This window comes from Pseudophryne corroboree, chromosome 8 (assembly GCF_028390025.1).
Source record: "Pseudophryne corroboree isolate aPseCor3 chromosome 8, aPseCor3.hap2, whole genome shotgun sequence".
NCBI classification, from domain to species: domain Eukaryota; kingdom Metazoa; phylum Chordata; class Amphibia; order Anura; family Myobatrachidae; genus Pseudophryne; species Pseudophryne corroboree.
In genome coordinates, this window is record NC_086451.1 from 36856553 (window position 1) to 36870772 (window position 14220).

Below are 14220 nucleotides of genomic sequence, written 5' to 3' on the forward strand. Positions count from 1 at the left end.
GAGACGACACAAGGGGGAGGTGATTGTGTGCTGAGAGATGACACAGGGGGAGGTGATAGTGTGCTGCGTGACGATGTAGGGGGAGGTGATGGTGTGCTGAGAGATGACACAAGGGGAAGGTGATAGTGTGCTGAGAGACGACACAAAGGGGAGGTGATGGTGTGCTGAGAGATGACACAAGGGGGAGGTGATAGTGTGCTGAGAGACGACACAAGGGTGAGGTGATAGTGTGCTAAGAGACGACACAAGGGGGAGGTGATGGTGTGCTGAGAGACGACACAAGGGGGAGGTGATAGTGTGCTGAGAGACGACACAAGTGGGAGGTGATGGTGTGCTGAGAGACGACACAAGGGGGAGGTGATGGTGTGCTGAGAGATGACACAAGGGGAGGTGATGGTGTGCTGATAGATGACACCAGGGGTAGGTGATAGTGTGCTGAGAGACGACACAAGGGGGAGGTGATGGTGTGCTGAGACACGACACAAGGGGGAGGTGATGGTGTGCTGAGAGATGACACAAGTGGGAGGTGATGGTGTGCTGAGAGATGACACAGGGGGAGGTGATGGTGTGCTGAGAGACGACACAAGTGGGAGGTGATAGTGTGCTGAGAGACGACACAAGGGGGAGGTGATGGTGTGCTGAGAGACGACACAAGTGGGAGGTGATAGTGTGCTGAGAGACGACACAAGTGGGAGGTGATAGTATGCTGAGAGATGACACAAGGGGAGGTGATAGTGTGCTGAGAGGCGATACAGGGGGTAGGTGATAGTCATGTTGGCACGCCCCATTTTCTCTGACATCCTAGTGGATGCTGGGGACTCCGTAAGGACCATGGGGAATAGCGGCTCCGCAGGAGACTGGGCACAAATAGAAAGCTTTAGGACTACCTGGTGTGCACTGGCTCCTCCCCCTATGACCCTCCTCCAAGCCTCAGTTAGATTTTTGTGCCCGGCCGAGCTGGATGCAATCTAGGGGGCTCTCCTGAGCTTCTTAGAAAGAAAGTTAGATTTAGGTTTTTTATTTTCAGTGAGACCTGCTGGCAACAGGCTCACTGCATCGAGGGACTAAGGGGAGAAGAAGCGAACCTGCCTGCTTGCAGCTAGCTTGGGCTTCTTAGGCTACTGGACACCATTAGCTCCAGAGGGATCGAACACAGGCCCAGCCTCGGAGTCCGGTCCCAGAGCCGCGCCGCCGGCCCCCTTACAGAGCCAGAAGCAAAAAGAGGTCCAGAAAATCGGCGGCAGAAGACATCAGTCTTCACCAAGGTAGCGCACAGCACTGCAGCTGTGCGCCATTGCTCCTCATGCACACCTCACACTGCGGTCACTGATGGGTGCAGGGCGCTGGGGGGGGGCGCCCTGAGCAGCAATATTAACACCTTGGCTGGCAAAAATACATCACATATAGCCCCCAGGGCTATATGGGTGTATATTAACCCCTGCCAGATTTTCCATAAAAGCGGGAGAAAAGTCAGCCGAAAAGGGGGCGGAGCTATCTCCTTCAGCACACTGGCGCCATTTTCCCTCACCGCTCCGCTGGAAGGACGTCTCCCTGACTCTCCCCTGCAGTCCTGCACCACAGAAAAGGGTAAAACAAGAGAGTGGGGGCACTATTTAGGCGCAGTATTCATTATATCAGCAGCTATAGGGGAAAACACTTTATATAGTGATATCCCTGTGTATATATAGCGCTCTGGTGTGTGCTGGCATACTCTCCCTCTGTCTCTCCAAAGGGCTAGGCGGGGTCCTGTCCTCTATCAGAGCATTCCCGGTGTGTGTGCTGTGTGTCGGTACAGCTGTGTCGACATGTATGAAGAGAAAAATGATTTGGAGGCGGAGCAATTGCCTGTAGTGGTGATGTCACCCCCTACGGGGTCGACACCTGAGTGGATGGGCTTATGGAAGGAATTACGTGAAAGTGTCAACTCTTTACATAAGAAGTTTGACGACATGGGACAGCCGGCTTCTCAGCTTGTGCCTGTCCAGGCGTCTCATAGGTCATCAGGGGCTCTAAAACGCCCGCTACCTCAGATGGCAGATACAGACGTTGACACGGATACCGACTCCAGTGTCGACGACGAGGAGACAAATGTAACTTCCAGTAGGGCCACACGTTACATGATTAAGGCAATTAAAAATGTTTTACACATTTCTGATAATACCCCAGGTACCACTAAAAAGGGTATTATGGCCCTCATTCCGAGTTGATCGGTCGCAAGGCGAATTTAGCAGAGTTACACACGCTAAGCCGCCGCCTACTGGGAGTGAATCTTAGCTTCTTAAAATTGCGACCGATGTATTCGCAATATTGCGATTACTAACTACTTAGCAGTTTCAGAGTAGCTTCAGACTTACTCTGCCTGTGCGATCAGTTCAGTGCTTGTCGTTCCTGTTTGACGTCACAAACACACCCAGCGTTCGCCCAGGCACTCCCACCGTTTCTCCGGCCACTCCTGCGTTTTTTCCGGAAACGGTAGCGTTTTCAGCCACACGCCCCTGAAACGCCGTGTTTCCGCCCAGTAACACCCATTTCCTGTCAATCACATTACGATCGCCGGAGCGATGAAAAAGCCGTGAGTAAAATTACTTTCTACATAGCAAAGTTACTTGGCGCAGTCGCAGTGCGAACATTGCGCATGCGTACTAAGCGGATTTTCATTGCGATGCGATGAAAAATACCGAGCGAACAACTCGGAATGAGGGCCTATGTTTGGTGAGAAAAAACTACCTGTAGTTTTTCCTGCATCTGAGGAATTAAATGAAGTATGTGATGAAGCGTGGATTTCTCCCGATAAGAAACTGATCATTCCTAAGAGATTATTGGCAGCGTATCCTTTCCCGCCAGAGGATAGGGCACGTTGGGAAACACCCCCTAGGGTGGATAAGGCGCTCACACGCTTGTCCAAACAGGTGGCCCTACCGTCTCCTGATACGGCCGCCCTTAAGGAACCTGCTGACAGAAAGCAGGAGACTATACTAAAGTGTATATACACACACACTGGTGTTATACTGCGACCAGCGATCGCCTCAGCCTGGATGTGCAGTGCTGGGGTGGCATGGTCAGACTCCCTGACAGAAAATATTGATACCCTGGATAGGGACAGTATATTACTGACTTTAGAGCATTTAAAAGATGCATTTTTATACATGCGTGATGCACAGAGGGATATTTGCCGGCTGGCATCAAGAGTAAGTGCTATGTCAATTTCCGCCAGGAGAGGGTTATGGACTCGGCAGTGGTCAGGTGATGCCGATTCTAAAAGGCATATGGAAGTATTGCCTTATAAAGGGGAGGAGTTATTTGGGGTAGGTCTGTCGGACCTGGTTTCCACGGCAACTGCTGGGAAATCAACGTTTTTACCCCAGGTTACCTCTCAGCAAAAGAAGACACCATATTATCATACGCAGTCCTTTCGGAACCATAAGGGCAAGCGGGCGAAAGGCTCCTCTTTTCTGCCACGTGGCAAAGGGAGAGGAAAAAAGCTGCAGCAAACAGCCAGTTCCCAGGAACAGAAGTCCTCCCCCGCTTCCGCCAAGTCCTCAGCATGACGCTGGGGCTCTACAGGCGGACTCAGGTACGGTGGGGGCCCGTCTCAAGAATTTCAGCACACAGTGGGCTCGCTCACAGGTAGATCCCTGGATCCTTCGGGTAGTATCCCAGGGGTACAAATTGGAATTCGAGACGTCTTTCCCCCGCCGTTTCCCTCCGACAGGGAAGCGGTATTAGAGGCTATTCACAAGCTGTATTCCCAGCAGGTGATAACCAAGGTACCCCTCCTGCAACAAGGAAAGGGGTATTAATCCACAATGTTTGTGGTACCGAAACCGGACGGTTCGGTGAGACCCATTTTAAATCTGAAGTCATTGAACACTTACATAAAGAAGTTCAAATTCAAGATGGAATCGCTGAGAGCGGTTATCTCGAGCCTGGAGGAAGGGGATTATTTGGTGTCACTGGACATCAAGGATGCTTACCTACATGTCCCCATTTACCCTTCTCACCAAGGGTACCTCAGGTTTGTGGTACAGGACTGCCACTATCAGTTCCAGACGCTGCCGTTTGGGTTGTCCACGGCACCGCGGGTCTTTACCAAGGTAATGGCCGAAATGATGATACTCCTTCGAAGGAAGGGAGTTTTAATTATCCCGTACTTGGACGATCTCCTGATAAGGGCGAGATCCAGGGAACAGTTGGTAGTGGGGGTAGCACTATCTCAAGAAGTGTTACGACAGCACGGTTGGATTCTCAATATTCCAAAGTCGCAGCTGATCCCGACGACACGTCTTCTGTTCCTAGGGATGATTCTGGACACAGTCCATAAAAAGGTATTTCTCCCGGAGGAGAAAGCCAGGGAGTTATCCGATCTAGTCAGAAACCTCCTAAAACCAGGTCAAGTATCGGTGCTTCAATGCACAAGGGTCCTGGGAAAAATGGTGGCTTCTTACGAAGCAATTCCATTCGGCAGATTCCACGCAAGAACTTTCCAGTGGGACCTGCTGGACAAATGGTCCGGATCGCATCTTCAGATGCATCAGAGGATAACCCTGTCACCAAGGACAAGGGTGTCTCTCCTGTGGTGGCTGCAGAGTGCTCATCTTTTAGAGGGCCGCAGATTCGGCATTCAGGACTGGGTCCTGGTGACCACGGATGCCAGCCTTCGAGGCTGGGGAGCAGTCACACAGGGAAGAAATTTCCAGGGATTGTGGTCAAACCTGGAGACTTCACTTCACATAAATATCCTGGAGCTAAGGGCCATTTACAATGCCCTAAGCCAAGCGAGACCTCTGCTTCAGGACCAGCCGGTGTTGATCCAGTCGGACAACATCACGGCGGTCGCCCACGTAAACAGACAGGGCGGCACAAGAAGCAGGAGAAGCAGACTTCCTCAGCAGACACGACCTCCACCCGGGAGAGTGGGGACTTCACCCGGAAGTCTTCCACATGATTGTAAACCGTTGGGAACAACCAAAGGTGGACATGATGGCGTCCCGCCTCAACAAAAAACTAAGAAGATATTGCGCCAGGTCAAGGGACCCTCAGGCGATAGCTGTGGATGCTCTGGTAACGCCGTGGGTGTACCAGTCGGTTTATGTGTTCCCTCCTCTGCCTCTCATACCCAAGGTACTGAGAATTATAAGACGGAGAGGAGTAAGAACTATACTCGTGGCTCCGGATTGGCCAAGAAGGACTTGGTACCCGGAACTTCAAGAGATGCTCACAGAGGACCCGTGGCCTCTACCTCTAAGAAGGGACCTGCTCCAGCAGGGACCCTGTTTGTTCCAAGACTTACCGCGGCTGCGTTTGATGGCATGGTGGTTGAACGCCGGATCCTGAAGGAAAAAGGCATTCCAGAGGAAGTCATCCCTACCTTGATAAAAGCCAGGAAGGATGTAACCGCAAAGCATTATCACTGCATTTGGCGGAAATATGTTGCGTGGTGCAAGGCCAGGAAGGCCCCGACGGAGGAATTTCAACTGGGTCGATTCCTGCATTTCCTGCAAACAGGGGTGTCTATGGGCCTCAAATTGGGATCCATTAAGGTTCAGATTTCGGCCCTGTCGATTTTCTTCCAGAAAGTACTGGCTTCAGTTCCTGAAGTTCAGACGTTTGTCAAGGGAGTGCTGCATATACAACCTCCTTTTGTGCCTCCAGTGGCACCTTGGGATCTCAATGTAGTTTTGGGGTTCCTAAAATCACATTGGTTTGAACCACTTAAATCTGTGGATTTAAAATATCTCACATGGAAAGTGGTCATGCTGTTGGCCCTGGCTTCGGCCAGGCGCGTGTCAGAATTGGCGGCTTTATCCTGTAAAAGCCCTTATCTGATTTTCCATTCGGACAGGGCGGAATTGAGGACTCGTCCTCAGTTTCTCCCTAAGGTGGTTTCAGCGTTTCACCTGAACCAACCTATTGTGGTGCCTGCGGCTACGAAAGACTTGGAGGACTCCAAGTTGCTGGACGTTATCAGGGCCCTGAAAATATATGTTTCCAGGACGGCTGGAGTCAGGAAAACTGACTCGCTGTTTATCCTGTATGCACCCAACAAGCTGGGTGCTCCTGCTTCTAAGCAGACTATCGCGCGCTGGATTTGTAGCACTATTCAGCTGGCGCATTCTGCGGTAGGACTACCGCAGCCTAAATCAGTAAAAGCCCATTCCACAAGGAAGGTGGGCTCATCTTGGGCGGCTGCCCGAGGGGTCTCGGCTTTACAACTTTGCCGAGCTGCAACTTGGTCAGGGTCAAATACCTTTGTAAAATTTTACAAATTTGACACCCTGGCTGAGGAGGACCTTGAGTTTTCTCATTCGGTGCTGCAGAGTCATCCGCACTCTCCCGCCCGTTTGGGAGCTTTGGTATAATCCCCATGGTCCTTACGGAGTCCCCAGCATCCACTAGGACGTCAGAGAAAATAAGAATTTACTTACCGATAATTCTATTTCTCGTAGTCCGTAGTGGATGCTGGGTGCCCATCCCAAGTGCGGATTGTCTGCAATACTTGTACATAGTTATTGTTAACTAATCGGGTTATTGTTGTGAGCCATCTATTCAGAGGCTCCTCTGTTGTCATGCTGTTAACTGGGTTTCATATCACAAGTTGTAAGGTGTGATTGGTGTGGCTGGTATGAGTCTTACCCGGGATTCAAAATCCTTCTTTATTGTGTCAGCTCTTCCGGGCACAGTATCCTAACTGAGGCTTGGAGGAGGGTCATAGGGGGAGGAGCCAGTGCACACCAGGTAGTCCTAAAGCTTTCTATTTGTGCCCAGTCTCCTGCGGAGCTGCTATTCCCCATGGTCCTTACGGAGTCCCCAGCATCCACTACGGACTATGAGAAATAGAATTATCGGTAAGTAAATTCTTATTTTCAGTGGCCACGCCCCTTCTGGTATGTGACCACGCCCAGCGCCACTCTTCATCTTGCCCTGGGCTCCGAAAACCCTAGTTACACCTCTGATTAGTACGCACTCCCCCCATTCCCGCTCGACACGGCACCCATGGTCATTGTTAATCTCAGTGGGTTTGGAAGTGGCTATTATGTACTGGGATGTGTTAATTTAGTGTAGTGGACAGAGGGCCTAATTCAGACCTGTTCGCAGCAGCAAATTTGTTAGCAAATGGGCAAAACCATGTGCAGTGCGGGGGGAGATATAACATGTGCAGAGAGAGTTAGATTTGGGTGGGGTGTGTTCAAACTGAAATCTAAATTGCAGTGTAAAAATAAAGTAGCCAGTATTTACCCTGCACAGAAACAAAATAACCCACCCAAATCTAACTCTCTCTGCCCATGTTATATCTGCCCCCCCTGCAGTGCACATGGTTTTGCCCATTAGCTAACAAATTTGCCGCTGCGATCAGATCTGAATTAGGTCGAGAGCCGTAACTAGACATTTTGGTGCCGTGTCAGAAATAGAATTAGTGCCTTTTCCACTATAAGTAAAACAGGGTCAGTGCGCACCTGAGGTGTGCATCAAAAATATAGAGGCGTTGCTTGCTTCATGGGGAAGGGGCGTGGTCACAAAATAATACCAATTCATGTTACGGTGCACAGTAGTTTCCATTATTCAAATTACACCACACTGTAGTACCACTTACAGTATACACATTACACCAGGTAGAGCCCCTTATATACATAACACCATGTAGAGACCCCTATACACATTACGGCAGGTTGGGCCCCCTTTTACACTTTACATCAGTTACGGCCCCCTTTTACACATTATACCATGTAGAGTCCCATTTTACACATTACGCCACAGAGTCACATTTTACAGATTACACCAGGTACAGCCTCCTTTTACACATTATGCCAGGTAGAGTCCCATTTTACACATTACACCAGGTACAGCCTCCTTTTGCACATTGTGCCAGGTAGAGTCCCCTTTTACACATTATGCCATGTAGAGTCCCCTTTACACAATGCACCAGGTAGAACCCCTTTTACACACTGCACCAGGTATAGTCCCCTATTACACATTGAGCAAGGTACTCTTTTTAGTCTATGCACTACTCACTCAGACTGCACTATGATCTGCCTCAGTGCCTCCTCCTCTCTTTGCCCCGCCCAAACACCGTGGATCCTTGCGGCACAGGGCACTGTGGGAGTCAGCTAGGGCTGGGAGAGACGTCATCACTTCTCTCCCTGGAGACACTGGGGGGGGGGTGGGGTGGCAGAGCATTCGATCAGGGGGTAAGGTGGTGCTTCAAGCCTCTATAGTGTTGCGCTCAGTAACATGGAAGTAGCTGAGTGCAAACCACTACACACACTGCAGCGCTGCAGGGGCGGGAGGTGGGCAGCGGGCGGCTGTGAATGAGCGGGCAATGGTGCTGCCAGATGGTGAGCCCACAGTGCATATGCGCTGTAGGCAAGGCACCACTGGGACATAACTAGTTACAGCTCTGGTAATGGTAGTACTATCACAGCCTCCAATAAATAGTGAAAGGAAAGAGTAGCAGTGATCAAAAGTTTCCTAACACTTCCCCCCACGGGCGGGATACTGCAGACCGCGGGTTGGACAGTGGAACAGTGTCCGAAATATGGGACTGTCCCACTAAAATAGGGACAGTTGGCTATCCTTAAAACCTGGACTGTACTTAAGGATCGTAGTCTGGTGGAATGACATGGGGTGCACCACCACTAGAAACCCGGTGTTTGCCCCTGCAACTCTAAATGGCTTCTGATGGCTATGAACTTACAGCGGTCATGGATAGAGCAATAGATCTGGAGTCAAGAAAGTGTTTAGCATATTCTTATAAATTATCAAGATGGTTATGTAAATGTATATTACCTTATTACCTAGTCCTAGCAATTTCCTGTTTCCATTTAACTACACTTCAATTTAGTATAACACATTCAAAACAATAAAATCATAAATAAACATGACTAAAAGAAATGTGATTTATGCCTCTCGTAGAACTGTCAAAAAATGATCAGAATTTATTACATATTTGGAATTCATAATGAGAAAAAACCAAACAAAAACATTCTCAAAAACATTTTCCTTGTTTGTATAATACTCACTTCCCTGGGCAGGAACTCCTGGATCTCCTTTATCTCCTAGACAGAGAAAGAATAATTATTACAGGTTAAGTATCCCTTATCCAAAATGCTTGGGACCAGAAGTATTTTGGATATCGGATTTTTCCATATTTTGGAATAAATGCAGGGCCGGTGCAAGGTTTCTCGACACCCTAGGCAAAAGCTCAGCCTACTGCCCCCCCCCCCCCCCCGCCCCCACTTATATTAGTCTGAAAGCCGACACCGGAATGCAGAAAGGGAACAACATCCCGGCGTCGGAATCCCGACCAATGGGATCCCGAATGAGTAGACACCGTGGTGCTGCAGAGGTTAGCCAGATTGGTGGGGGGGGCGGTGTTGGGGGGGTAGGTTTATGCAGCATCCCGGGGGGTTAGGGTTAGGCTGCGGGTAGGAGGGTTAGGGTTAGGCATCCCTCTCAAAGGGTAATGGTTAGGCTACAGGGTGGGAGGGTTAGCTTTAGCCAGCGAGTAGGGATGGTTAGGGGGTGGGGAGATGGTAGAACACCCTTTACTCACCCGTCTGTATTTTTAACTCTGGGATCCCGGCATCGGTATTTCAAATGCGGTGATACCATACGCCGGGATATCATACTGATCCCTACTGTCTGTTGTTTTATATAATAGATAGGTACTATATCTAATTATTAATAGTACTAAGGGCTGCAAAGCCTGCAATTGTTAATATGGCTCCTCATAGGGCCTCAGAAACTAAAAGCAATGTGTGCGATGGGGTAATACACAACTTCCACATATAACATGCACATACACACACACACACACACACACACACACACACACACACACACACACACACACACACACACACACAACATGCACATATACACATACATATCACACACACACACACACACACACACACACACACACACACACACACACACACACACACACGTACATATATAAATACACACACATACAGCATGCACATATACACTTACATATTGTACAGCATGCACATATACATACTACTGCAGACTGTACACACTCTGACCACTTGTTTCTCTGCTCTAACCAGCTGTGTTAACATGGCAGAGCAGGGAGAAACCAGCAAGGTGCCAGTGACCTGATCTCCTGGAGTCGGGCTGCTGATTCACCACAGTTTCAGGTTACCTCTGCTCTACGGCGTCTCTGTCCAGTGAAACTGCGCCCCGGCATCCTCATAGTCTGTCACTTCAACACACTGCAAGAGCACGCTCTGATCCGCTGCTGCTTCCCCCGCTCCTCAGTGTCTCTGTCCAGAGAAGCTGCGCCCGGCATCCCTCGAGCCCATCACTTCCGCAAAAAGCAGCAGCAGCACGCTCAGCTCAGCTCTGCTGTCGCCGCCGCCGCCATCAACTCCTTCACTCCTGGTCAAACAGAGCAGCCTGGGACACATCATCTGTGGCTGCATCCTCCAGATGCAGTTATTTTGAGAAAATGTTTATTTTAGCGGGACTCTGAAGCGTGCCGCCCTCCAGTGGCAGGCGCCCGTAGGCAGCTGCCTAAAGCTGCCTAGTGGTGGCGCCGGCCCTGAATAAATGCATACCATAATGAGATATCATGGTGATGAGGCCCAAGTCTAAGCACAGAAGGAGAGCAGAATGACAATATTTGGAATGGAGAGAGTTAAACCTGCTGGGCTGGGGGTGGATCAATATGGTATGACAGGTTACAGCCAATTAGGAAAAGTTAGGGGTTGTGTCAGTGGATGAATTGGGCTGGATTTGTGGTGTATTCTGTCTCTTTCATTTTGCCTTTCGGCTGGTGAGTGTTTTCATTGTGATAGGGAGAGATTTGGCTTTCAGGTAGGCTGTAGCTTTGCTTTTTGTGAGCCTAGGGCAGTTTAGGTTGTTATCTGTAGGTTATTATCTGTACTTCCTACAGTAAAGGCCTGGGCTTATATCCCCCCCTCCTTGATAGTGGTTTTGTAGTGGGGTCCCCCTCTCCTTGTGTCATTCCTTTTTTAATGGCCTCCGCTTCCCGTCCCCATCGTTCCCCCCGGTCCCCCGTTCGTTACCGCTCTGGAGACGGTAGTGGAGGGGTTTCCACGGGGCCTGTGGTCTCTGCTGCTCGATCTCAGTCTGCTTCGGCTGGCGAGCGGGTGCGCGCAGCGGTGGCTGAGGGTGCTGTCTCGTCCCTGCCGCCACTGCTGGAGTTGGTTGCCGACCATGGGTGGCGGGGCGGACGGCAGGCGGTAAGTGGGCGGGAGGGTGCTGTGGCCGGGTCTCAGGCTTTGGCTCCATCCCCTGGTGTCCGGGATGCGCGGGCGCGGCGCCTGCCGAGATTGGACTCAGCACCTTGTATATGTGTCTGCTGCGGCCCGATCGGCTGGCGCACGGGAGCACGCAGCGGCGGCCGTAGATGCTCTCTCTCCCCTGCCGCTTCCGGCTCGAGCTGGAGTCTGTTACCGGCCAGGAGCGGTGGGCAGTGCAGAGTGCGGGGGCATGCGTACACAGAGCGGGAGGTATGTTTCCCCTGCAGCTGGCGGGGAGCTCCAGGGAGCAGGTACCTGGGAGCTAACGTCCTGGGGTAGGGGTTCATAGCGGGGCCAGTTGGGTGGCGGTGGCCATGCTGCGGTGGGCGGATGGAGGAGGGAGTTGGCATCTCAGGTTAGCGAGGATAGGATTGGGAGGCGGAGCTGCAGGTCACGCAAGCAGGGCTGCAATTCTATGGCCGCAGGGTCCTCCTCGTTACCCCCCAGGCAGCGGAGAAGGAGGCAGGGTGGGGTGCCTGAAGACTCAAGGGCCTGTTAGGGTCTCCTGCCCTGTGCTGCCACGTCGTCATGGCAACCGGAGACAAGTGCTAGCGGAGTAACCTGAGCGCAGCTGATACTCCGGTTCGGGTCTTTTGCTGTGCAGTGGTTACAGGCTTTGTGCACGGCAGGGGATCCGTTGCTGGTTTTTGTGCTCACAGTCTGTGAGGTCTGAGTAAGCCGTGGACAGCACCTGCTATATAAAGCCTCTTCTCAGGTTAAGCAGATGCTGCTGAATCTTTGTTGGTTAGTCAGTTCCTGAAAGTTAGCCAGTACTGTGTAACTTTGTATTTGTTTGTTGCTTACTGCAAATAGGCCTTGGGATTTGGTACTACACTCTGCCAATCCAGACCTAGCAGTAAGACTGGAGTCAGTCGTTTAACTTGCTGGGGTTCTTTTGCTACTCTGTGAACTTAGCAAGTTTGCTGCTGTATTCTCAGACTTGCCTGCCAAAATCCTTTCTCACTGTGCAAGGTGTTCTGGTGTCAGTTTAGTGGCAGTAAGCTGAACCAGTGCACTGCAAGTGAGGACTAGGATTGTGGAGACTCTCCTTGTGTCTATTATTCCATCTCTGACCAAGGAGTTTACTGCCACACCCGTTGGTAACCATTTAGGGTTTTGCTGTTGCCCTTAGCAACAGCATTTCGGGTTCTCTACGTATTAAAACACAACATCTCGCTTCTTTTCATCTGAGCATTCCTAATACTAGGGAGACACCCAGTTTCTTAGCCTCTGGGCTTCTCTGTTCACTTTGTGTTTATTTTGTTACCCTATCACCTTCTGTGTACGTAATGTCATATTCCCCAGTCTGTCTGTGAGTTCAATTGTTTTGCATCCCTCTCCGTTCAGACACCAGTACATTCCTGCAGGCACTGGTGTGCATAACATATTCAGCAGCCAAATACTCCTGTTGAAATTTTGTGGGAATATGGAGCATACCCCTCAAAATACTTTGCAACAGGTGGTCGATCAGGTGCAGGTCTTGACTCGACAATTTAATGATTTGTCCATTAAAATGCACACCTCCCAGGCCGCTGGCGGAGCTCCCGCAGCAGCAGCACCTTCAAGGGTTAAGGAGCCGAAAGTAAATCTCCTGGATCGTTTTTCTGGAGATCGCTCGCAGTTCTTTTGTTTCAAGGAGAGCTGCAAGCTATATTTCCAGCTTAGGCCTCAGTCTTCTGGGTCAGAGATTCAGCGGGTGGGCATAGTGATTTCCTTGCTACAAGGAGACCCACAGGTCTGGGCATATGGGTTGCAGCCTGAGTGTCCGTCGCTTAAAAGTGTTGATGCTTTTTTTACGGCACTGGGCATGTTTTATGATGACCCTGACAAGACGGCCTCAGCCGAGGCTCAGATTTCGATCCTTAAGCAAGGGCGAAGGCCAGTTGAGGTTTACTGTACGGAGTTTCGGAGGTTGGCCCATGATACCCAGTGGAATGACCCAGCCCTGAGACACCAGTACTGAAGAGGTCTTTCTAACCAGATAAAAGACCAACTGGTACAATATCCCTTGCCTGATAGCTTGGATCAGCTCATGCAGTTATCCATCCTGGTGGATAGACGGCTGAGAGAGCGTAGGCTTGAAAGGGAGACCGAGGTTTGCTTCTTTCCCAAGGGAACCTCGGACTCTGAGGAATTTTCCGAGGAGCCTATGCAGATTGGGGCTACCCGCCTCTCCTCGCATGAGAAGACGCAGAGGAGACAGCAGGGGTTGTGTTTGTACTGTGGGAATAAAGGTCATGTGGTAGTATCATGCCCAGAAAAGTCGGAAAACTTCAGGGCCTGAGGGTGATGGGAAATATCCTGTCAGGCCAGAAGTCAGAATTTCCCAAGAAGACTTTTATCATTCCGGTGACCTTGAAGATCCTCGGTCAAACTGTCAAGACAGGCCTTTGTGGACAGTGGGGCCGACGGGGTTTTTATGGACCGCCAATTCGCCCTGAAACATTCTGTTCCCTTAGTACCCTTGGCATCGGAAATTGAGATTTGTGGGTTAAACGGGGAACCATTTTCCCAGGGTAAAATTACCTCTTGCACTAGCCAGATTTCTTTGTTTATTGGAGCCACACACTCTGAAAAATTGTCCTTTTATGTGACTGTCTGTACTTTTGCCCCATTGGTGTTGGGGTTACCCTGGTTAAGGGCCCACAATCCTCAATTTGACTGGGTCTCTGGGGAGATTCTTAGTTGGGGTACTGATTGTTTCAGGAGTTGCTTGAGCCTTCCAGTCAGGCTTTCGCAGCTAAGTTTGCCAGGATTGCCAGGATGTTATGCAGATTTTGCGGACGTGTTCTCCAAAAAAGTTGCATAGGTACTACCTCCCCATCGCCCCTATGACTGTGCCATTGATTTGTTGCCGAATGCTAAGCTTCCCAAGAGCAGGTTGTACTCCCTGTCACGTCCTGAGACTCAGGCTATGGCAGAGTACATTCAG

The 14220-nt window shown here is 50.4% G+C and overlaps 1 protein-coding gene across 1 annotated transcript in view; it reads right to left on the minus strand.

Annotated features, from left to right (window-relative positions):
* Positions 1-14220, minus strand: part of LOC134948338 (ficolin-1-A-like) — a 93937-nt gene that overhangs the window by 39482 nt on the left and 40235 nt on the right. Inside the window, exon 5 of the mRNA XM_063936260.1 lies at positions 9018-9053. Within this exon, the coding sequence (XP_063792330.1) occupies positions 9018-9053 (36 nt within the window). The remainder of the gene's footprint in view (positions 1-9017; positions 9054-14220) is intronic.